This window comes from Clavelina lepadiformis, chromosome 1, assembly GCF_947623445.1.
Source record: "Clavelina lepadiformis chromosome 1, kaClaLepa1.1, whole genome shotgun sequence".
In the NCBI taxonomy this organism is placed as follows: domain Eukaryota; kingdom Metazoa; phylum Chordata; class Ascidiacea; order Aplousobranchia; family Clavelinidae; genus Clavelina; species Clavelina lepadiformis.
This window is the reverse complement of record NC_135240.1, coordinates 26,489,225-26,514,753: the sequence shown is the minus strand read 5'-3', so window position 1 is coordinate 26,514,753 and position 25,529 is coordinate 26,489,225. Positions and strand designations below refer to the sequence as shown.

The 25,529-nt window shown below is 35.8% G+C and overlaps 4 protein-coding genes across 7 annotated transcripts; all 4 read left to right on the top strand.

The window, feature by feature from the left end:
- The first annotated feature begins 408 nt into the window (after positions 1-408).
- LOC143468273 (arfaptin-2-like) lies at positions 409-9,706 on the top strand. Of its 3 annotated transcripts, XM_076965381.1 has the most exons (9): positions 409-623; positions 752-797; positions 4,731-4,919; positions 5,182-5,309; positions 5,595-5,695; positions 6,936-7,056; positions 7,280-7,437; positions 7,614-7,788; positions 8,062-9,706. In XM_076965381.1, exons 1-9 carry the CDS (start codon positions 480-482, stop codon positions 8,200-8,202), a joined length of 1,203 nt encoding a protein of 400 aa, XP_076821496.1. In that variant the 5' UTR covers positions 409-479; the 3' UTR covers positions 8,203-9,706. The 3 variants fall into 3 exon arrangements, with proteins under 3 accessions (XP_076821496.1, XP_076821515.1, XP_076821506.1); XM_076965400.1 differs by lacking the exons at positions 409-623; positions 752-797 and adding an exon at positions 3,293-3,483; XM_076965391.1 differs by lacking the exons at positions 409-623; positions 752-797 and adding an exon at positions 3,974-4,516.
- A 1,480-nt stretch (positions 9,707-11,186) lies between these two features.
- Positions 11,187-19,203, top strand: LOC143468348 (uncharacterized). Its single transcript, XM_076965507.1, has 2 exons — positions 11,187-14,405; positions 18,616-19,203. Exon 1 carries the CDS (start codon positions 12,338-12,340, stop codon positions 12,866-12,868), a length of 531 nt encoding a protein of 176 aa, XP_076821622.1. The 5' UTR covers positions 11,187-12,337; the 3' UTR covers positions 12,869-14,405; positions 18,616-19,203.
- On the top strand, positions 14,399-19,203 carry LOC143468192 (uncharacterized). Of its 2 annotated transcripts, none has more exons than XM_076965234.1 (2): positions 14,399-15,860; positions 15,958-16,913. In XM_076965234.1, the coding sequence occupies exons 1-2, from the start codon at positions 14,541-14,543 to the stop codon at positions 16,003-16,005; spliced, it is 1,368 nt and encodes a 455-aa protein (XP_076821349.1). In that variant the 5' UTR covers positions 14,399-14,540; the 3' UTR covers positions 16,006-16,913. The 2 variants fall into 2 exon arrangements, with proteins under 2 accessions (XP_076821349.1, XP_076821340.1); XM_076965225.1 differs by having other exon boundaries at positions 14,401-15,860; positions 15,958-19,203.
- Positions 19,204-21,425: 2,222 nt separating this feature from the next.
- LOC143468175 (uncharacterized) lies at positions 21,426-25,529 on the top strand. The gene has a single exon (XM_076965202.1). It carries the CDS (start codon positions 23,613-23,615, stop codon positions 25,194-25,196), a length of 1,584 nt encoding a protein of 527 aa, XP_076821317.1. The 5' UTR covers positions 21,426-23,612; the 3' UTR covers positions 25,197-25,529.

Below are 25,529 nucleotides of genomic sequence, written 5' to 3'. Positions count from 1 at the left end.
TTTTAATGTCAAAAGATAATTTTCCCTATAGCCTATATGTATCTTATATATGTCTGGTTAACAGTAATTACTAATTAGATGAAAGGCCGTCCATATGGGGCGATTCTATGGTAATGGACATCAGACTAAGTCGGTTGCGATACCCAATTGCCGCATTTTTAACCAATAAGCCGATTTAGTGGAAAAAATCTAGTCTTGTTTTTTGTTAAACCAGTGTCAGTATAAAATATTTCTATAAGAAAATTTCTTTTTCTAAAATTTCTAGATATATAATATTTGTTATAATATGTCTTATATGTGAATTGAATATGTTAGGTTAATGACTGGATGCTTCATTAGCCCTAATGTATACTTGTCGATACGGATGAAAAATGTTTTACGTACATACAATATATAATCCACAGGCTTATAAAGGACATATAGTTTCCGCCTATCATTATCAAATATTGTTTGAAAAAACTAAAGACTAATTGTTAATCATGACTGAAATTTTAAATGGAACTGAAATAGCTGCGGCTACCAGTGAAATATCTCTTAACGATGAAGCATATGAAAAGGAAACAAACGGTCATCGTCATGAAAATGGAGGTGAAAACAACTTGGAAGATGATCGAGAAACTCAGGTAATAATTTAGCAAGCTTATTGCAGATTATTTAATCTATAAAAATTACAAGATTAAAGATATTATGCACTGAAACAATATTAGTTGCAGTTGTAAATACTGCTACTTCAATTTGTTGTTCTTCATAGGATGGACAATTAGATGATTCTTACCCTTCATCACAGTCGCAAACTGGTAAGTTTAATTTACATAACATTATTATTTCATTATGTATATATATATAATGTTACATAAATATATAAATGTGCGTGTTAAATATTATTAATTTGCATATTTTATTACCTGAATTCAGAATATAACATTCTGTACACATTTTTTGTAATAAATAGAATTTGAAAATTGGCTTGGTTTTTAAAATTTTCTAAGCTATTAATTTTTATTCTGTATTCGTTGAGTACCAGTTTTTAGTAGAAATTTTATGGTGCCGTATGTCTTCAGGTAATATTAATATATGTTTTGAGAGTTGCTCCAAATGTTTAAACCCATTTTTTGGATGCTGTATGACTGATAGTAAAACTTAACAGTTCGGTAAAAAATATAAAACTTGCGCCGTATATATATTTTACAGTAAGAAAATAGGAAAAGTAAGTATTGTAACAATAACGATAATGCTCCACGACTGTTTACTTATTCCACGACGTTTACACGACTGTTTACTTTTTACTGTTTCCACTCTTATCAGTGGATATAAATACTTGTTGCAGCTCAACTTTTTATAAATCTTGACACATATGATATATACTAGATATGTCCAAAAACAGAACATATTAGTTTGAAATTCTACGCTTAACAAAAATGTATCTTTTCAAAGATCGGTATGTTTCAGATATTTAAGGACTTACATAACATGTTTTTATGAATTTCTAAAGATAATTATGTCCAAAAGATGTAAAACTTAAAAAGAAAACAAAAGTAGCAAAAATTATGTAACAATATATCATAAATATCTAAACAGATATTTGAATTCAACCTATCAGATCACAATATACTTTATATAGAGATTAATGTATTGTTGTGCCCATTTAGAATTATTTACTAGTACATATATATTCGGTGTTTGAAAATGGTTGCCTTTTGGCATAATAAGAAGCAAGAAAATTAGTCTTATTTCTCACCAATTAAAGTGTCAGTTAGCAGTTAAAATAAGTTACGTTTAGTAACCACCACTTGAAATGAGGCTATTCAATAAAATGACATTATCTGATAATATGATATCCAAACACAAATCACATGATGTCACAAAGGGTGAATTCAATACACTATCACAGGAAAGGAGAAATGGGTCTTATTCCAAGCTTGTGGTTTGGTGTGCAGTCCCCATTTTTTCCCTGTTTCATTGTTACAGTTTACATTTTCAACCCTTCAAATGATAGATGAAGGTGGCATGGTATGACGCTAGAATTGTCGCTAGAACTGTTTTATAGAGACGATAGTTTCACCTTCTGCAAGCTACATGTTGTTACTAACCTTTCAGATGTGCACTGAGCATTGTATTTAATAGTCCGAGCAGGGTATTTTAGGACTATACATAGGAAAAATAAACCTTTGATTAAGAATTTAATCCAAATTGCTAAGAGCTTGTAGTTCTGTAGAAATCTATTAAAAAAGAGTATCCAAGTATATGTTATTAAATATGTTATGTCAGTAAATTATTATTCAAACAAATGTCCTAAGTTCTCTGTTTTAAGTATTAAAGACTCTGTAAATAGATAAAGGTTGATATAAATTTTAAATTAAATTGAATACACATTCCTTCTCTTCTCTTCTCTTGTTTCCTCATGAGTAACCTGCTTGCTGTGCTATGCTGTTAACTAAAAAATATGTTAACATATCCTGTTGGTATTGATTTCGTCACGCATAAAAGCGTACCTCATGTTATGATTGAGTGCTCTTGAACCATTACCCGTCATTGCGTATGTGTTGATGATGATGTTAGCTGTATGACGTATTGTCATGGTGGATGGTCATACGGTGTCGTCTTCAATTGTTTTTCTCTGTTATCCCACACAAAACGTCTGCTTTTATTTTTTGCCTCAGGCGTTTCACACAAAACTTGCACGTTGCTTGTGGTCTGTTGTAGTAACATCTTCTTTAGATTTAGTTGTCATGGCAGGCTAAGGTTATAGCATGCTTAGTAGCACTACTTTACTATCTCTCTTTACTTTTCTTAAGTAAATATGAAATAGCCTCGAGATCACTTCTGTTTGTTCAAGTGACGTAACTTGAATTGAATGCAGGTTTAAAAGGAGTTAACACACGTGGCCAAATAAGTATTTTGGCACAGGTAGAGACAGGCAGGTTTCACTACGTGTAATTAAGTTCTTACGTCTCAGAATGCTTGTATTATTGTACTTTCCACGTTTATAATTGTAGCATATGTTCAAAAAAATGAAGAAAATAATTAGTATGTAAGTTTTTTTCAGTTTTTACATTTCACTCATATATAATTTTTTTCTGTTAGTGTGAAGTAGCTGGTTCCTTAAAATGTGTGTAATAAAACATTTACCCTTCCTGTAAAAGCTTCTATGCTTTACCTGACCTAGCTATTATCTGACTCTGGCAGATTAGTGTTGTACCATAATAACAGTTGACAGCAGACATGTGTACAACTCTGTTTGTTTACACTACTTTGAAATTTGTTTACTGGGCAAACTCGATTTAATTCTGCACATGTTTTCCATGCTGGTATGGTTAGGAGCTAACATAGTTTAACGAAATTGAAAGCTGAAGTGCCATACGCCTTCCTGAAAGTTTGTAAATAATTACTCTTTCCTGTGGAAACCCAACAGCTGCATGAAGATGATGCAAATGAACGATTATCAGAGCCGTCCTTGGCGGAAAGCTGGCCAGGGGAGAGTTGGTAGGTTGTGTTATGACTCAATATCGCTAGCCGTGCTGCTCTCTCGATCTGTTCGGTTTGTTGCTTCAAGTGGTTTTGTTAGAATCAAAATGTTACTTTTTCTGTGATCTCAATGCTTGTATTTTAACTTACTCTTCAGAAGTGGTCATGAAGATATAAGCATGGAGGGTTTTGTTACAAACAATTTTAAACAGGTTTTGAGATAAGTGGAACATTAATGTTCGTCAGCTTCCATTACATTTCACTCCGTGATAATGCTAAGATCACTCAGCTGTTTTGCGTGAAATGAGTCAGATAATTAATGATTGGAATAAAGCTTGCAGATGCTAGATACTATTTGTCCTAACATATTGTATAATTTGTCCTTTGTAGTGTACGTATACATCACTGCATTGTACAAGATAAAATAGGTTGACAGCAGTTGAACAGTCCCTACAACTTCCTGTGTCTGTGTAGTCACACGCTTGACATGTTCATACGGTTTGTTTCGAAAAAAGATAGGCAAGCAACTGAAGGAATATATTTTCATCGAACGCGCATTTCTCAGCAGATTAAGAATTTTAAGAGTCGTGCCATGTGCAACCATATCCCTTTCCTGTTTAGATACTTATTATCTATGTACATCAAATCCTCTTTTCAGTTAGTCCTACAAGTATTAAGTCAATACATTTACCTCATAAACTGAAGTGTTGCTCATAGATGCATTTGTGACGTGTTAAATCTAGTTGTAGTGACCAATCATTAAAACCAGTCCCAGGAATTTCTATAATTTTATAGTTTAAGGAGAAGAGATAGAAGCTCGCTGTGAAAATAGTTGTTAAGACTGTTGCCTTTAAGGGCTCCACTCTAGGCAGTCTGTGTTTATTCTGTAAAAGACTTCATGTTTATTTAGCGCCATCGCTTTACTTCCTTTAGTGAGTAGAAAAGGTGGCTTAAAATATTTCGATCTTATACAGAATGCCTGGTACTTTGATAAATGGCCACGGTCAATTACAGCCTGGCTGTTTGCTCAATAAAAAGGGTCAGATCCAATGTAAGTGTTTTATTTGGCCAAATGAATCATATTTTTGTTACGATGGTTCTCAATGGAATCCCATATTTCTATGAACACAAACATTTTAACTTTAACAGTGTCAGCTGTTCATTTGGATAATGCAAAAAACTATGTTAACATTTTTCAATTTTCTACAATGTAAGATAACCAAATGTAACGTTACGTTTCATTTCTTATCGTCTTCATGTTCTAGGCGACCAGACCTTCATAGTCGGGTCATCGAATGTTGGGAGCCGTCTTGCAGGTGACTCTGTTGGAAGTCGGCTTGCTTCGTCTGGGATCACAGCGGAGACGCAATCACGAAATGATCCCAACCAGTCACCGGCATATAAACCGGCAGCCACTCTCAGCTTGAATAGGTCAAAATCTCAATCAAGTGTTGGTGAGTTCGAACAGAAAATTTTGAAAATTTGTTTTCATTATTAATTTTATACTTCTTGTAACTGTCATGAAGTGTAACAAAGTGTTAAAAGTATCATGCATGCTGTTATGGATGTTGTTGAAATTATTTGGTTCGTTGTAGTATCATGTAACCAATACTAGATTTGTTACCAGACATGAAGACCGTATGCTCAGCAAATAATACACATTATCTAAAAATTATGCCTTCAGTAACAATGTGTTTGTTGCATGGTTATCTTCAGGTTTTGGAAGTTCCACTGCCCCAGCCCCTGCCAGTTCAAAGTTCACAAATATGACATTTCAGGATGTCCAACAGGTGGCTGCTGTCAAAGCGGATACTTTGAAGACTTGGAGTGTGAAAACATACAAGGTTGACAGAAACACTCCAGCCTTTATTCAAATAGGCTTATAAGCTATACCTTGTGTTGTTTTGCATGTGAAACAATATACTCAAAAATCAATAACCCAAACAAATTGTATACAAACAAACAAACAGTTTAAAATGTACAATGCTTCGAATGTTTTTGTGTATGTGCACCTAGATAAAGTGCACGTTTGCCTTATATATATGATTTACATGTACGTATGCACTACTGTATACCGTGAATGCTTCATATGTGCACTATGTAGCCACCACTGTGTATGTATGCTTTAGTGCACAAAACAAATTCTGTCGGAGAAACTTGGCCGAGGTACAAGGACAGTCGATCTTGAACTTGAAGCTAAGGTTGAAATTTTGCGAGACACGAAGCGCAAGTAAGTTTTGTGGAAGTCTCGTAGCTTAACAAAATTTTTATCATGTTTTTTTGCTCCGGGTTTGGTTTCTAAAATTTAGTTAAATTTTTTACTGCCTGAAATGTAATTTGCGATTTAAATATTGTCTTTGAAAATTTAAGCAGGGTCAAATTCACGTAAACAGGTTTGAGTGATTATGATGTAATACAGTGGGACCTCGTTAATCCGGACCCCGAACAACCGGAATCCCCGCTATCCGACACAAAACTGCCGGGAACGGATTTCTTCCTATGCATTTTACCCCTTTAATCCGGAAACCCCGCTGTCCGACTCCGACACAAAAGTTTTGGAACAAATGTGCTAAATCAATAGCAATAAAATCCGATAAACCGGATTATTAACAGTTAAGCGAAAATGATTCACGATTGTCCTAATACACTATGTACACTGGGTAGTTAGTTGACGAAACAATAGCCGATTATCTACGCATAATAACGTTGCGGTCTTTATTGATTCAAAAGTACAGTACTGTACAGCATTGCGCTTTGTAAAAAAATTTAGCCGCACAGCTTTTTAGTCATACTATGAAATACTGTACAGTATTTTAGAAACGAAAAAATAAATTGTTCATCAACAGTAACAAACAACACTTCCGCGGTCGCAAAAAAATACGTACAGTACATCGGTTGAGTGCGGCAATCTATTGAAGACATACTGCTGCAACTCAATCGTGCTATCAGCTTTTGATATCGCATTGCGCAAAGATTGGAAACAGGTCAAAGAAAGTTCAAGACTGCTGGTCCCGCCGGAATGCTTCGCCATTCAAGAGCGGTTGTCAAACCGATTTGCGGCCGCATGTTCGTCACTTGGAGAGCGTTCGTCTTTAATACAGTGGTTCTGGGGTTCGACACTGGGTCGGATCATACAAAAAATATAATTTTATTTTAGTTGCTGTCCAGCCAGAAAGTCGGTACTTAGAATTGGAGTAAGGTGCATACTGCGTTTTGAACACGGTGCTGCATTTGCAAGATTGATTGATTTTTTACTTTCCGATAATCCGGATACCCCGCTAAACCGACATTTTTTGACGAAACGAAGTGGTCCGGATTAACGAGGTCTCACTGTAATTCCTTTTCATTCATGTCTTCATATTGGCGTGCATAAACGACTAGTTACTAGACTCAGTAGACTGAATAGTATTTTTGAAAGTTTGGATCGATACAAGTTATGTTGCTAATTTAGTTGCTGTTTTTTCTTTGAGGTACGAAAACCTGATGATGCTTACAAACGTGTTGGCCAACCACTTCAGTTCTCTTGTGCAAACACAAAAAGTTCTCAGTTCCGCATTTGGAGAACTTTCGGCAAAATCCCAAGAATTACAGGTAATTTTGCTTCTTCAATTTACCTTACAACCTTTATTTTATCTAATCAACTCTGAATTTTCTATGGAAACGTTGACAATATTGAACTATTGATTTGATAGTAATTGGATTTACTGGGCCTATGTTTAGCAAGTGGATTCTTTTCGGAATTATATTAAGAATAATATTGTTATACTAGGAAATATAATTAATTAAGTATACAATGTGGTACATATTTATATAGGAAGAGTTCCGCTACAATGCAGAAACCCAAATTGTTCTTGCCAATAACGGTGAGAACTTGTTGTCAGCAATAAAGTTCTTCACATCAAATGTAAGCACACTTTGCAGTAAAACAATGGAAGATACACTGATCACCATCAGCAGATACGAAGCAGCCAGGTTAGTACATTCATGTTTTGTTCTTGTTGATACATATCTTCAATTACTGGTAGGTAAATGAATGCTTGCTGTTTAAATATAAAGTTTGTTAAGTTTTTGCATGGAAAATTTTTGCCTCCCAAATTGATCGCAAGAAACTATGAAAAAGCTCAGAACCTGATGCTGTATCACTACAGGTTGCAGTTCGATGCGTATCGCAGTGAGCTGGAGACGCTCAATCTTGCTCCTCGCACCGAAGCAAATATATTAAAGCAAGCGGCCTCTCAACAGCAGTTTAACAAACAAAAGTCGATTTATGATAAACTTCGCGATGACGTCAACGTTAAACTTCAGTTCCTCGATGAAAACAGGGTTAGTTTCAAAATGAATTTTTTTCCATAAAGTTGGTTTCTATGTCACAATCACGTTCGTTATTGATTCTGAACTTGTCTGTATTTCACTAAAAACTTTCTGTTGTCACTATACCTTAGTGTTGCTTGATGATGTTGTCCGATAATCTGCCATCAGTGTTATTTTAGTTTTTATTATAATTGTGATTATTCCATCTGCTCTTTGTCTCGGGGATTTTCTTCACATAATATTTCTCCTTTTTTAGGAAATAATCCTTAAAATTTTCTTTTCCAGGTTAAGGTGATGCAGAAGAATCTTCTTCTCTTTCACAACGCCATCTCCGCTTATTTTGCGGGGAATCAGCAGCAACTTGCAGCCGCCCTCGAACAATTTAACATTCCAAAACCAACCCAGTCCTTTATCGAGAAAGACTAATAAAGGAAAATTATCAAACGCAGTCGAACTTAATGTTGAAAGCTGCTGACCCCACTACGGTAGTAGCGATTTCTGCAGCTTGTAAAAAGTCCAGAGAAAAGTGACCCTTTTGAAATATTAACTGTATATTTTTGATTTTGCGCTTTTTTGTAGCATAATAATGTAGTAGGGCCCTCATGTCCAGTCTGGCCTAGGTTAGTAGAGCATTTGTCTTATCATAAAATAAGGAGAACAACTTAATATCATGAAGCTTCAACCTCAGCATCTTTTATTGTTTCAAAAAATGGTAGTTACGTTATGATGTCAGTTGTGCACTTGTCGTTTCATCTTAGGGGAATTTCAAAGCTTCAGCGTACTCAAGTAATAGATACTAATACACAAGCGTAGCAATATTGCGTCTCTTCTGGTCTCACGAGGCGCATTCGCTGATTAAACGTTCCATTTTAGATACTGTTTTGAAGATTTTAAACAAGGCAAACTTTCGCAGGGAAATTGAAATCACTTTATGTGGATCTTTTGCACATATTCACCTAAACATGAAACAATCTTGCACTTACACTACTCTCACACGAATCGTATACTCTTCAAGATGTTGACCCAACATAAAACTCTAGCATTCATGCATTAAATTTGCATAATTTGGTTATTTAAGCATCATTGAAAGTCCTGTTTAAAATTGGTCTTATACAGGTCAATCTATTGCTGTTGCAGCTTTGTTCTAAGGTGGCAATTATTCAATGAGTAATTATCTTCTGGGTTATTATAAGGTGGTGTATATCTTCTATGTTATTGTAACACATCCCAACTCTCATTGCTTTTTTAACAGCGTCTTTAATTCATTTTCTTGTGAGATTGCCACTGAACTATTTAGTGCTATAAGCTCTGCTGAAAACAAGCGTAAAGCGAAGAAATGCCAATTTTGCCTGGTGGTTGTGATATAGGAAATATTTCATGCCGTTGTGGCTTTGTTGTGCTATTTATTTCTACAGTTACTACCATATGTGACATAAAGAATGTGAGATGCGGGACTTACTTATTCACTAAAATCGCTTTCGGATTATTGTGACCAAACTTTTACAAGTGTACATACTTTTTCTTCTTTGAAATCGACAGAGACGATTTTGGTGCGTTTATTATATCTATGTTATATTGATATACATATAATACTGTTTTTGGCCACGTAATTTATGAGGGTTTCCGCTTTTTGGTGATCTGATAGAAATCACTTACTATGCATTGCCATAAAAAAGTTTTTAGAAGGAATATTTAGTTTATTTTTCAACTGAATGTGGCACATATCAATCACGCATTAATAACACTTGAAAACTTTTTGCATTCTGTTTGTGTAATTTCTCATTTTAACAAAGGGCATGTAGTTTATTTTAGTGCTTTGTGTTGAAATTTCTTTTGTCAGTTAGTGCTTTTTTGAAAGAAGAACTCATTATTTTGCTTATACTATATAGTTGCGTTTTAGGACATGTGTAAGAATAAATTAAAGAAGCTACTAACATTGTCATTATGTGTTAACATCATCTCATGGAACAGAAAACGACTGTATCAGAAAGTTATACAGGCGACTACCTGACCGGCGCACTTTCATTGAAACAAAGAGTCAAGTCAGAGTTTGAACAGTATTTTGAACATGAATTGAAGGAAGATTCGGTCCAGGAAATAAATCCTAAACCGACGTAATAACGATTTTTGTGGGGTAATTTTTTATGTTCGGTTTGAAAAAAACAGTTTGGATTTGTACCGGTTAAGAAAATCTTTTGTTTTGTCAATTGAACTCGCAATCTTTGTTCGGAAACGAATTCGTTAACTGGTATCCAGGGTAAACGCTGGATAAAAGTGTGTGGCCTTCTGTAGTTTTTGTATTTTGAAATTTCGGTAATAACAGTTGTAGTCTTGAACCACCAGTTTACGTGTCATGGATCAGAACAATTTTTAGCCACGTATAGGCCTATGTCTCGTGTGAGCCACAGTAGTGGCGATTACGCGCGATGGACATGGCTCATTTTTTGCAAATATGTCGGCCGACGATCAACTATAGATTTCCGGAAAACATCCTAAAACGCGAAAAGCATTCGCCCATTTGTGCCAATTAAAAGCCTACAACAATGTGTCATATCGTTCAACCATGCGATAATAAAGTTAAGGGTTTGTGTGCGCCGGTGGCGTGTTGTCTTGAGCCACACAAAATCATGTTGAAAACCGCCAAACGCAATACTTCCTAGTTCGACATTGATGACCTTACCAAATACCTAGTTTTTTGTGCCTACCACTGTCTCGATCAACGAATGAAATTTCAGCGATAATGTGAAAAAACAATTTGTAAAAATTTAATCATAACTTAATTTAATTTTTGTTGAACTACAATAAACTTTAGTTAAAAGATAACAACTAAAATACAAAGATAAATAGGTTTAATTTGTTACGATTTATAATTCTTATGAACAATACTGTACCAACAAACATGACATTTTATGGGTTTTCCCCAGAAAAAACACATTGCTGAATGTGAAATGATGAAATCTGACAAATTTAATAATCTAGTTGTGTGTATGCAACAGATGCAAATACTAAAACTACAGTATGCACCATTAAATCATACAGTATTCATCTAATCCCGAATTAAACTACAGTATTTCACAATGAAGTCACGCAAAGTATTGACCTGATGGCCTATTTTGCAGCAATCATTATGGAAAAAACATTTTTCTTAGCCGCACAGACTGACAGAGTATTTATAAATGACTGATATGAACCAGATGGTGACTGAACCGTGTTAACCCAGTATATAGTCAAATATAAAAACAAACTATAGGGTGGCACTCTAAAAGGTTAACTTCTATTTTCAATTGTCCTTCACGAGTTTTCACAAACGTAAGCTCGCTTCATCAGGTGTCTACCACTGTACAGATGAACGATATGAACCAATCGGCGGGCACCAGCTGACCGAGGTTCGACAATGAAGCACGTGAAGATGCAATAACATATGGTTAGGGCATATGGCCTTACCACTTGGAAAAGATTTTTGATTTAGACTAGATCACTAGATTCACTAGAACATCAGTGTGGCCAATTGAGAATGCATGGACCTGCGTTTCATAGGCAATAACAAAGAGTTTGGATAACCAATCGTTAGATTGTTACTATTACTATATGGCAGTGTTGGCATTTAAATGCTTTGTGCGAGATGACCGTGAGGTTTTTTCGCTGCCCCACACCAATCAATTATGTTATGATACTTTTTAGTTTGTTTTGAATGGTGAAATAAACTCTCTCTCCATGTGCGAGACGCGCAGCTTGGACGGAACCGGTACAGTATATAATGTGTTAAAGCAACAGATGTTGGACAATCGCTTCAAACTTCAATGCTGTACGTCACAACATTAGCAACTGGCAAGTACGGCAGTTTTAAATGAGAAATCGTGCGTGCAAAGACGCAAATTTTAGCTGCACCAAAGCCTTAATTCTTTGCTGATAATAAATGGGCGTAAAGATAAAAACTTTTGATCTAGTATACAAGTCAAAAACCAGATGAAGTCACAATTTGAGTAGCTGGGATCCAGTATACAAAGGCTCCTGTGGTTGTGCACTTGTATACTAGACCAAAAAATTCAGCGTGCACGGTGATGAACCACGGACTACACTTTCCACTATGGAACATTACCGTCAACCGGGGCTACTTTGATTTTGGGGGCTACTATGGAAATACTACTATGGCGGACTGAGACGTGTAGAAAGGAAAATAGCCTCGTCCAAACAGGCTATAAGCGTAATGTTTTGCGGAAATGGTGCAGGGCAGTTTTTACCACCAATGACTGTTTATAAGTCAAAGAATCTTTATGCAGAGTGGACTCGAAATGGACCCCAAAATGCTTTATACGACCATTCCGTGAGTGGTTGGTTTGACGCTTCTTTATTTGAAAAATGTTTTTTTGGTTTGTTTCTGGAAGCTGTCAAGGACACTCCAGGTACCAAGATTATGCTGGGTGACAACTTGGCCTCTCGTTTTAGTGAAACAGTCTTGAAGGCTTGTGAGGAAAATGACATTAAGTTTGTTAGCCTGCTTCCGAATGCGACGCATCTCCTTCAACCATTGGACGTCAGTGTCTTTGGGCCAGGTAAATGAATGTGGCGTCGAATTTTAGCAGAATGGAGGAAAGGGAGTTGTTCCAAAAACTCCATTCCAAAGAATATTTTTCCCATGTTGCTCAAAAGACTCTGTGATGGGTTGAACGAAAAGAAGCAAAATTTGGTCGCAGGGTTTAAAGCCTGTGGAATTTTCCCAAAAGACCAAGAGCAAGTGCTGAAGCGACTGCCACCTGCCAATTCTCAGCCAGTTCAAGAAGTGCTTGGTAATGCAGTCGCCACAATGCTTGAAGAATATATTTCACCAAGACAAACAGCATCAAGAAAACGTGGTCTCAAGATAACTCCAGGAGCAGATATTGCTGATTTAAAATCATCTCGATCTGATGCAAGAAAACGCAACGTGCTGCTGCAGAACCCAATGATTCCAGTGAAGATGAAGGGGAAGTTTGCGTCATCTGCAACCTCTTGGACACTCCACGAGGTAGAAGCAGAGATGTGGATTGGGAGGGATGTGACAATTGTGATTTGTGGTATCACAAAATCTGCCTCAGAGACAATGGTGGATTGAGTGCCCTCCGAGCTGTGCTTAACAATGTTTTTTTGACACTTATGTTTTTTATTGCTGTGATGTTTTGTTTAATGCAAAAAAACTATTAGAAAAGCCCCAAGGGAGGGCTACAATGAACATTTTAGGTATTTACAATGTATTATCAGAGTAGCCCCAACCCAGGGGCTACTACGAGAATTTTTTAAAGTTGAATAAAAAAAGTGTGAAAACATAAAAATGAATTTTTTTTATTTATTTGAGAAGCTTAGGACCAAAGTGTTACTTATTCAAGAAACAGACCCTTTTTGAGCAACATGTGAGAGAGGAGGCAAAGAAATGTCCTGAATCCTATCATAGTAACCCCGGTTGACGGTAGTAAAGAGAACAAGAAAAATCGGGTCCCTTATACTTTTGCACTCCGACTTGAAAGCCTAAATGCTAGAATGGAACGGAGTTCAGAGGTAATTGAAAAAACTTTGTGACGTAATAATTCCGCATTAATCGATCCTGACATGGGAGTGTAAAAGTAAAAGAGGACTGAAAAACTATCATAAAAACGTGGGAAACCCAACCCATGGCAGAAACCCGGTTTCTGGTGGCCATAATTTTGGGCGGAACTGCAAAGTACGATTGTTTCATCAAGCCATTGCAAGTGCCAAACAACCAAAAATGATAAGTGCTGGTGCACAAAGTACCCAAATGCACCTAAAAACTGATACGTGTTTTCGTGTCTTTTTTACCTTTGCATGTGAATACTTAGGAATTATTATGTCATAATGTCTTTTTTATTAACTCATAGTTAATCTGACTGGGAAACGGGATAATTTTCAACAAAAAAAATTATGTGTGCAAAGAAAAGATTTTTGCCGTGATGGCGTGCACTGAATCCTTAATTGTCTGTTAAAGTATGGAGGACACATTGATGAATCTCCTGCCTGCAGATGCACACTTTCCACAATGGATAGTTTCTTCTCAATGAGGTCTTTTAATTAACAAATCAAAATGCAAAAGTGGGGAGACCTTATTTTTGTTTGATAACCTGTTTAGTAGGTTAATCAACGTTGTTCTGCTGAATGACAGAAAGATGACATTGTCACACAATAGAGATAATCCTAACAGAAAAATCATTGAAGGCTAAGATCATGTACCGTATTTACTTGATTGTAAGCCGCGGCTTACAAAGTTTTTTTTTCATCATGTTTGCGGCTTAAATTCAAGAGCGGCTTACAATCAAAGGCGGCTTACATTTTTTTCTTTTTGCCTTTTTCCTTGTCGACTTTGCCATAGAATAGATGTTTTGCCGTACTGTGTTGTCTGATACCGACAATTGTGAAGTTGTGACGTGCATTTTAAATTGTCGGTAATCTCGGTGACATTATCGATGATGATGACAATGACAATAATGAGCGTGAAAGTTAAAATAAACCTTTAAACAGTTTCAGCTTTGCGTGTAAACAGTTGGTATATGCGGCTTACATTAAATTTTTAACACTATCACATGCGGCTTACAATCAAGGGCGACTTACAATCAAGCGCGGCTTACAATCAAGTAAATACGGTATGATCATTTGTATGCAATTAATATTAATATTTACAATATTTGGTTGATATGTTTATTGTGCATAAAATATGTATAACATCTCATATATAGATATTTCGTTAATAATATAGGCTAGTGTATTGTAAAGACAAAATGCCAATGCAGCTTAGATACAGTGCGAAAACTTTAAGTGATTATTGCTTGGAAAGCATTGCAGAAAACATGGAAAACTTGTGGTGTGCTGATTATAAGGAAAAGTTTAGTGGACAGAAAATAAGATTTGTTATTGGGCCATTTGACAGTCTTACATCTGGTTTGATAAAGCAGCTCACAAAAGTTTTGATTAAAAAAAAAAGATTGTCAAAGTTATATCTGCATCTTCTTATTTCTCCTACTTTGCTGGAAATCGATTTCTCGAGTACTGTGTGTAACAAGCTTGTAAATAACGAGATTATTGAGTTGGTTTTGGTTCGATGTTCAAATTTGCGAACTTTAAATTTGAAACACTGCAAAAGAATCTCATCTGGAAAATTATATGAACTTGTAAAGGCTTACGGTCATTCCCTTGAAAAATTAATTATTGGCGATACCAATTACGACGACAATGTTCTTAATGCTATCGGGGAAAGCTGTTTAAAGTTGGTCTATTTGGATATTTCAAAGTTTGGCAACGTAAATGTGGAAGGACTTAAAAAAGTATTTGTCAGTTCTTCCGGACAAAGAACAGAAGCTGCTAAAACTCTTCAAGGCTTTGCCATGTCCTGTGTACAGTTTGATCATACAGAACATTTCATTGCGATGCTGTTTCTGCATTGGTGCCCACAACTGGCTGGTTTTGTCCATGAGTCTGTTTGGGAAGGGTTAGCAAACCTGTGTGAGATTAACCAAGGACCGAAGAGTTTGAACTGGCTTGGGGAGCGTTATCATTTGCCAATTAATGTCCAAGGGTTTAGGGAAAAGGGCATTGATATGCTCACTATGATACAGTGTGTTCCTCGCTTTAAAGATCTCTCAATCCAATATGTATACTGTGAAATGGGAATTGAGTTTGTTTATTTTACTACCAATTGTGGAAGTATGTTAACGTCTTTAAGTTTGGATTGGACCCTTCCATTTGAGCATCTCCTGTATGTCGGAGCTGCTTGCCCCTGTCTCGATACAATTATGGCCCACGTTACTGATTACAGTTCTGATTCAAGTGAGGTGAAGCATGCATTCAAACAGCATCTAAGCTCATCTAATGAGATAAAACCTTGGTCAAAACTGAAACAGTTCATCTTTACATTTCACCCTACCCTTGATGGGGCTGATGTGACTCCAGTGCTAAAACAGATCGTTGCAAATGCTTCTGAAACTCTTGATTACCTAAAGTTGGGTCACTATTCCGGACCTTTCTTAAATCAATTTTTGCTTTGGGGTTTGGAGATGGGGAATTTGAAAAACATTAGTTGGTTAGACTTGGAATACACTGAGGTAAATACAAGCACCATTTGGCAGTTTCTAACTTCAAATATTTGCAATAGGCTCGTTAAACTCAATGTCTACTCCTGTCGAAATATTAGTTTTCAAGATAAAGCAAGTTTCGATGATTACATCAAGAACCAAAACTTGGATTTGAAAGTATTGACAGACATTTTTTCGATGGTCGGAGAAGATGATGATTGATTAAAATTTAGCAAATCAAACGTTTGATGTAATTGTAATTGAATTGAAAAAGTTTCATTTTGCGTTTGAACACTGATTTTGAGATAACAATATAGCCCATCACATGCTATATATATATTAACATTAAATGTAGCCAAATTAAACTTGGTATTATTTGTATACGTTGTTCTGTGATATATATTATCTCTATATACATATCTTGCAAATTTATGGCATGTTTTTATAAAACAGATAACTGGTACATTCTCACTTATGACATCAAGGTCTCTTTCAAGTTCCCCAACCTTTTACATATTGTATGTTAAATGTACACACCATGATTCTGTGTAGGATATTTGTGTCATGGCCAAACTTTCTCTCAATAACGTAAATGCATCAGAAACTAACAGGATATTCTGCTGACTGATCTGCTTATCTCGATATCCTGTACATTATCATAAATCGCTTAGTTTGAGCATTGTTTTGTTACCAGTAAATTTTCAAATTGTTTGTTGATTGTTGACACTGCACTTATTTGTTCCAATTTGAACATAGTGGAAGGCTGCCTTTTTAAGGTTGAACGAACAGGTCTAGAGTTGTAGGGTATTCATATACGTTTTGCTCATCAATGCAATTGTGACCTAGTGGTGAAAATACAAAAACATTAATGAAACAAATAAGATATTATAATATATTTTATTACACATTATAAAAATTTATTACACATTGTAAAATATATAGAGAACACGTGGTGCCATGGTCTGTTCGAATTTTAATGAAATGACCTGATTTCTTTTGCTTGGAGATTTTTGCTTTCTGAAATTAATTTGAAGAGTTTTAATTTTATACCTTTGCTTACTGGATTATTTATTTCACTCATAGTTTTTAAACCAACGCAAAGTGATCACAGTTAGCATTTGCAATAGTTGTGTACGCCTTTAGGCTGTGATTTTTTGTAATGCCTAGACTACATTCTCTGAAGTGTCTTGAGGATATAGCATTGGATGCCGTCGTCAACAGAGTTTTTCAGTTGGCTGCATTGAACCACAAAAGAAACGAATGCAGTGACAGAAACTATGAAATGCTTCTTAAATTTCTGACCCCAGTTAATTTGTATGCCCCTTATTTTGCAAACAAAATTCACTTTACTTTTTCAAACAATTGTAAACTTCTTTGGCCTACTTTGTGTTTTCTTGGTGGTTCATTGACTGAGTTGGATCTTTCCCATTTTCCGAAAAATACAAAAAGGTCTATTTTTTCAAAGGACTTACTTTTTGTTCGTCTAAAGTGCCCCATGATTCGAAAATTGAATTTAAATGGCTGCTTTCATGTTTCATTTGACAGTGTCAAGCAAATTATAACAAATTGCAAAGGGTCTTTGGAAGAACTGCAACTACGAAACATTGAGCTAAACAATACTGTTTTAATGGCAATAGGAGAATGTCGTGAACTTCACTACCTAGACATATCGAAAGATGCGCCAAATTCACAATACCTTCCATTTAGAAGTTTGATGAGGATGTTTTGTCATTCAGGAAAACCAACGGCGCTCACTCATAGTTTGACTCAGCTTCACATGACAAATGTGGAGTGTAAAGAAGATGGTGCATCTTATTTCATTGCAATGCTTTTTCTTAATTGGTGTCCAAAACTTGAACAATTTTCTCATTCCACGCTATGGGATGGTCTTGGTAGGCTTTGCCAGCTCAACTGCGGACCAAAACATCTTCGTTTAACTGGAGGCCACCACGATAGTAACACACTACATATTGCCACCCTTGAAAAAGAATACGGCAATGATGGATGTTCTGCTATGCTTCAGTGTGTGCCAGGAATGCATTCTTTCAATATAGTTTCCAGGAATGAGGAAAGGATAAACGTTTTGCATATCATCCAACGCCTGGGGTTAAGATTGACGAATTTAAATTTAACTTGGGAATTTCCGTATTCCTTACTTGCATACATTGGACCCATGTGCCCCAATTTAAAAACTGTTTTTCTAACAGTTCTCTACAAAGGTAGTGTACATGCTTTGAACAAAAATGCAAAAGCTATAAAGAAAGACTTTGAAAAATCTTCTTCAAATACGTCAAGTGCCTCAGTGAAACCATGGTCAAATTTGAATAAGCTGAAGTTGTTGTGGCAACATGTTCCAGGACACTTGATATCTGACAGCGAAATGTTTGGTGAAGACATGTCATTTCTACTAAAAACAATCTGTGAAAATTCTGCAGGTTCACTTCAGAGTCTCTATATTGAAGAAGTTGATGGTCTTGATTTAGATATGTTGACGGAAATGTTTCAAAACGGCACTTTGTGTAGTCTGAAACGTTTCACTTATGTAGGATTTGAGATTACTGCTGATGTGATTTGGGATTGGTTGACCTCAAATAACAGTTTAAAAATCCTTGAGATTTTTAATTCTGATACACTAGAATTCGAGAAGCACCATATCATGCAGTATATTCGTGAAAGAAATTTAGATGTTAAGTTAACGGTTGCTTTAAAGTAATGAATTATGTATGATATATACTTATATTCTCATGTCATCAAAGTATTCATGCACTTTTCATTATACAATTAGAGGTCAACCTTTGAGATATATACCTGGTGGAACACAATCACATCACTTGATCAAAGCTATCTCTGACAGCCCTCTGGCCATTTTTTGGCATGCTGTACAGCAAACGGAACTGCATTTCTGAGCTAAGATGCTTTTAAGAGCAGCAGAACTTGCCCCGAAAGTGCGGCTTATCTTACTACAAAATTGCACGATTTGAAAAAATGTTGAAATGTCAGTTTTTGGAATATTGCCATAAACATTAATTGGAGTTATTTGAACACACAGTACTGTATATATGCACAGTACCGTATATAACTTTTGCATTGTAAATTTGTAATTTTGAGCTATGTTTTACCCTTGTTTTTTATGTAACATTTTTCAGTTTTCACTAGTTCTGTGTGGACGTTATGCTATGATTGCCATCACTGTCTTCAGAATATCTTGGTTAACTTTGTGCTATGTCTTATTAAGTGTATTTTTCATGTTTTGCGCTTTCAAGATTTTTTATTAGTATCCACTTTAACATTTCCAGTGCAATGTATGCTTATGTAAGAAACCTTCTGGTGCATCACAGAGCTGCAATACAAAGTACACCCACTTTTTTATCAACAGCTTTGTGGTGGATTTCTTAGTATGTTGATTAGCAAGAGTACAAGGGTGGTGACTGCGACACTGGAGTCTTGAGTCTAGACACTAGCTCAGACAGCTTGTCTGTTAATTTCGATTCACGCAGTTAACACTATCTATCTCGATGATTCACTCGACTATCTCCCGGTCTCTGCTCGTTGGTAGAAGTGCGAGCTTATAAAACTTGAAAACGATGCGAGTTAAAATGTTCGGCATGAAAAAAGCTGAGAGTCGTAACATGTGCTACGGGACAAACAATATTTTGACAATGTGAGATACACATTGAGACATAGATATGTAATGGAAAGTGGTGTATGGTACCTTAACCTGTAAGGTTTACCCACTACACTACAAAGTCTGTCTACTTGTGTATATCTTAACAGTGAACTTTGATAGACTTCAGCAATAATGACACAGGAATGACAACTGTATAATCTGATTATATTTGAAGCTTCTTTGAACGAATACATCAAGATAGAACATTGTGACAGCAACAGCATAAAGACATGTTGCGGCGTTGAACGTACGACTGAAAAGACTGAATAAATAAAAATGCACGCACAGGGTAAGCAGTTGATTACGTCACGCAGTGTTATGCTTCATTGATTCCATAGATGAGAATTCTATGTCGTACACAATTTTATATTACATTAATTGATATATTTATCACAGATAAATAACCAGGGTTAAAGTTAAGAAGCGAGCATATCCAATAAAGGCTTCTTATCAGCACAGATGCTGGATACAATCTGGGAACGTACTAAAAGAAGTGCTCAGTGCTCACACGTGTTATTCAGAGCAAGTTTCCAAATGTCAAACGACAGTTAAGTCTTTGCCAAAAAACAAATTCATAAACTTCAATCAATAACTAGAAAACACATTTGCAAGAAATGTTGCAATGGTATTAAAAATTACCTCCCAGGCTGCTTCAAAGAAACACTAGATTGACTAGAATGATATTGTACTTTTTAAAGATGTTAATCTTGCTAGATGTGGATAAGGGAGTTTCCCGATGATGGTTACCCCGCAATTTTAACCATGAGGTGCTAGCTAGATAGAAAGTTAGGGCTATATATAATCCAGTACTATCAATCAATCATTTATTTTTCGTTAAAGGATGAAAAATCAAGTCAGTTGTTACTAACACGCGCCAATGGACAGGAACAAGTGACAAAGCTGAAAAGACTTAAAACGTGTTCAAGAGAAATAACGTTAATAGGCTACTTGCTGGTAACAACTAGGCCTAGCGCCTAGCACGGCCACTAGGCTAAATCTATAATTAATTAAATCCATAAAACATAAGTTGAAGAGGCGAAAATTAAGCAGACGAACAGGCAGGTGGTGTGTTCATGCAACTGATGATTGAAAATTGCTTTAATGCTTAACATCAGTGGATGGGAAAAGAAACTCCATCCCAGGCAAGAGCAGGATTTCTTAGTGTTATGGTGGCCATGGCACTAAGGAAGGGCGTTGTTGATTATCCCGAGTTTGTACAGCAAGAATGCACATCAATGATAATCTTTGGAAGATGTGATGACAATACTGCTCGCTGCAAGATGGAAACTTCTCTGGTACATCGACAGTGATGTACGAAAAAAATACCAAAGTTATCCAATAGATGGTAGTGCTGAAAGGTAACTCCTCCAGGTCCGAAGCTGAAGACTTGAGTGGCGCTTGTGGTAACGTTTCAATTTAGTAACTGCAGGTTCCAGTCTTTTACATTGAAATTAATAATCTGTAATCAGCATATGGCAAGGGCGATGTTTAATTCAGAAAAATAAGGGCGGTTAGGCCTAAGTTTATGGAATATTTTTCTACTTCAATAACCAGCAAGCCGCTGAAGTAGGCAAAAAAGTACAGAATCTCTGTGCTGAGTTCTTTTTTTCAAGAAACTTCAGTCGGTGTTACTACTCGGTACTTTTTGCGCGATTAGTTCAAAACTTTAACAAGTATGTTTTGAAAAAATAGCAATTAATCCTTAATACCAATTTTGGCATCTGTTGATCTTTAATCATTTAGAAGTGTCAAGTAAAATTGCAAGCGAGAAACGTCACATATGTTTTGACCTGGTGTAACCTTCCCTGGCGGCATAATAGCGGCAAACATTGCTTTTGCAGCAAAATCTTTTACACAAAAAGTACCGGTACTGAGTACCGACAATTAAAGTACCGAACTACTTTTTTTAAAAAGTACCGAATACTGTTGGTACATTTTTACGAAGCAATCGTTATCGACTGGTACTTTCAAAGTACCGACTGCTCACCTTTGCTTATTTAGTACAAATCTACCGGTAATGGCAGTGTTGGATTTTAGTGGGTTTCTCTGTGCCATGGTAACCAGATTTTGAATTGAGCATCCCACATTGAGCTGAATACATACCCACTGGGCACCCATTGTTGTTTTAATGATTGGTCATTACTGCCCAATGAGGTTGCCCATGTTACTGATGTCTGATGTCACAGACAGCATGAAGAGATGTATTTCCGGGAAATGACTCTGGAAATTAAGAGTAGAACTTTTATGAAATTTTAGACTTAAAAAACTACTTGTTTGATTATGTCTGTCTGCAGATTAAGCTTAGTTTGCCACAGCTGTGTATCCAACTTTTTGGAGGGGCACCCATTTTTACAGAGCCAGAGTGCCCAAGGGCAACTACTAAAAATAGTTAAGGGTATTCACTGAAATACTGAATGATATTATGATTTTGCAACTTCGATAAACGGACGCCGTCCACTAAATGACATATTAAGTGTAAGTTAATTCCTCACTAAATGACAATTCATGATAATTCTGACATGAATGAATGATGACATGATGACATGACATGATAATTCTTCAGACCTAAACTTTCACTCCACGTATAGCCTAACTAAATTACCTCATAACATTTGTATTTTGTAATAAATGTTGTACATTTTAACATTTGCTTGCCATTTCAGAATATAATAATGGGACAGATGGGCTTGTTTATTGTATGTAAGTACTTTATATGTTGATATGTGATTCGGTGCTGGACAAACTGCAATCATGTTGCTGTCCAAAAATTGTGGCAACTGCACAGACAAGATTCATCACGGTGCATGCCAAAAATTTTATCTACATGTAAATATATAATAAACAAATAAAAACTGGTTGTTTGAGCGCCAATGTACTGTATAATAAATAAACAAAGATATCACAGCTTCTACTCATTTAAACACTGACACAGACATGCAGCCGTATCAACGACGGGTTTGTTCCAAAACTTTTTTACAAAGCTGTTCTTTGCTGTATCATATAAGAGTCCACACTAGATAAAACTACACAATTGTTCTCATTGTGGAAAGACAGAAGTTGAAATCACATTTGTGGCGGCTTATGGAAATTCGTAGCATTGCACGACCATACTTGGGCAAATTCTGTGATAAAATATTTGAGGGAAGTTGTTTAGTTGAAAATTTTTTTGTGTCATTCATCCTGATAAAGTATTTTTATAAATCCTTTTCAGCTTTTCCATTTTTTTAACCTGTTGCCGAATTTTCATATTATTTGATTCATTACAGTGTAAAGTATGAAGTGTCATCCAGGTGGTATGGAAATGTTTTACAAGCTGTTATATTTAAAGCAGTTTTAATTGGATGTTTCCAGTCTAGGTGATAACTGTGAGTAAAATTTGTTCGGTTGTGGGCATGTGGCCATATCAATGTGGAGTTTGTAGCAAATCAATTTTACGTAACAATGTTTTAAAGCAACTTATGACTGTCCACACTGGAGAGTGCTATCATCAGGGTAATGTTTGCTGCAATTCATTTTTACTAAGCAGGAATTTGCAGTATCATATAAACATTCACATTGTAGTTCATACTGAAGGGCGTCCTTTTGAATCCAAAATTTGATGCAAATCATTTTCACAAAGCAATGATTTACAAATACATGTGAAAGTCCACACTGGAGAGCGCCCTTTTCAGTGTGAATGTTTGTTATGAAACATTTTCGCTTAGCAGGAATTTGCAGTGTCATATGACAATTCACACGAGTGGTTCACAAGACTGGTCCACCATACCAGTGTTCTCATTGTAAGAAGTCGTTTAAGTTGAAGACACATTTGTCAGGGCACATTTTAAGCATTCACAACAGTTACACTGCATGAACTAACTTTAGAAATTAGTTTTTCTCATTTTATTTTGATTATTGTTGATTGCATTATCTGTCAAAACGTTTTTTGTATTTCTACATTTTTAAGCTTTAACATTTATCTTCCTTTACTTAGCGTATAGGTCATAAGTATAAACAATATCATATGCAACTACAGAATGTCAACCAGGTCATATACAATTTGAAGTTGTTTTAAAAGCATTGAATGATCTTATTTTGATAGAATTAAAATAAATGCGATAAGATATCACAGGAAAATGGAATTTGGAAAGGTGCACGAAAACTTGGAAGACATGGAATTAAAGCTTCTTGCAGGAAGAAAAACAACTGAAAGCATGAACAATGTAATGTCATTTGAAGAAACATTGCAACCATCAGCTATACTGTCTGAGTCTGATACTAGCATTTGTATTCAGGAAATTCATTCAGAGAAGGCATCAGTTGTAGCTCATCTTGAAGCTATTGAAGAAAAATCTTTGTCATTGCAAGAGATTGAGATTTTCCCGACTGAGACAGATGCCACATTTACTCTCTTGTCAAATAAAGTTATCCGTCAGTCAGAGAATGAAGGAAATGCAACATTCGATGGTGAGGTTGTTGATTTTGAAAACTTAAATAAAAGAAACTCACATGAGGAATACAACAAATTGGCTACGAACTTTTCTGATGAAAACATAACGAATCGTGAGAGCAATACTACAGAGGTTAAATGTTCAAGAATTGTTGGAAATGACAAAATAAAACATTTCTGTTGCACTCTTTGCGATAAGTCTTTCACACAAAAATCAAACATGAAAGTTCATTTAAAGACTCACATAAGTATACAGTTGTATCAATGTCGAGTTTGTTGCAAATCATTTTCACAAAATAGCACTTTGAAGCAACATATGAAAGTTCACACTGGAGAGCGTCCTTATGAATGCAAAATTTGTTGCAAATCTTTTTCACGACGCGACAGTTTGCAAAGGCATATGAGAGTCCACACCGGAGAGCGCCCTTATCAATGCAAGGTTTGCTGCCAATCATTTTCACAAAACACTGCTTTGCAGCATCATATAAGAGTCCACACTAGAGAACGCCCTTATCAATGCAATGTTTGTTGCAAATCTTATTCAGTACGCAGCAATTTGCAAAGGCATATGAGAGTTCACACTGGAGAGCGCCTTCATCAATGCATAATTTGCTGTAAATCATTTTCAGAAAACAGCATTTTGACGCTTCATATGAAAGTCCACACTGGAGAGCGCCCTTATCAATGCAAAACTTGTTTGAAGTCATTTTCACGAAACAGTACTTTGAAGCAACATATGAAAGTCCATACTGGAGAGCGCCCTTATCAATGCAATGTTTGTTGCAAATCTTATTCAGTACGCAGCAATTTGCAAAGTCATATGAGAGTTCACACTGGAGAGCGCCTTTATCAATGCAAGGTTTGTTGTAAATCATTTTCACAAAACAGCAGTTTGCAGCGTCATATGGAAGTCCACACTGGAGAGCGCCCTTATCAATGCAAATTTTGTTTGAAATCATTTTCACGAAACAGTACTTTGAAGCAACATATGAAAGTCCACACTGGAGAGCGCCCTTATCAATGCAAAATTTGTTGTAAATCATTTTCACAAAACAGCCATTTGCAGCGTCATATAAAAGTCCATACTGGAGAGCGCCCTTATCAATGCAATATTTGCTGTAAGTCATTTTCACTAAACAGCAATTTACAAACTCATATAAGACTCCATACTGGAGAACGCCCTTATCAATGCAAAATTTGTTTGAAATCATTTTCACGAAACAGCCATTTGAAGTCTCATATGAAAGTCCATATTGGAGAGCGCCTTTAATGAAATTTTTGATTTAGGTGTTAATCAGATATATTATAAATTTAGATGTGACAATGTTTTTGTATTTGTTTGCATTCATAGTTACAGTAATGTTAGCATTAATATTTCTACCAAATAAAGTTAGTTTGGTGATTTGTTATTTTTTGCCGGTGATTATTATGTTTTGCGCCATAAAGATCTTGTTTTATTTTAAAACATTTGCAAAAGTCATGTTACGAATTATTACAACACATTACAAAATATGAACCATTTTAAGATATTTGTCTCATTTTGTTTTGATTTTCGCTGATTGCAATGTCTTCAGATTGATGTATTAATTTTCTTTGCAAATAG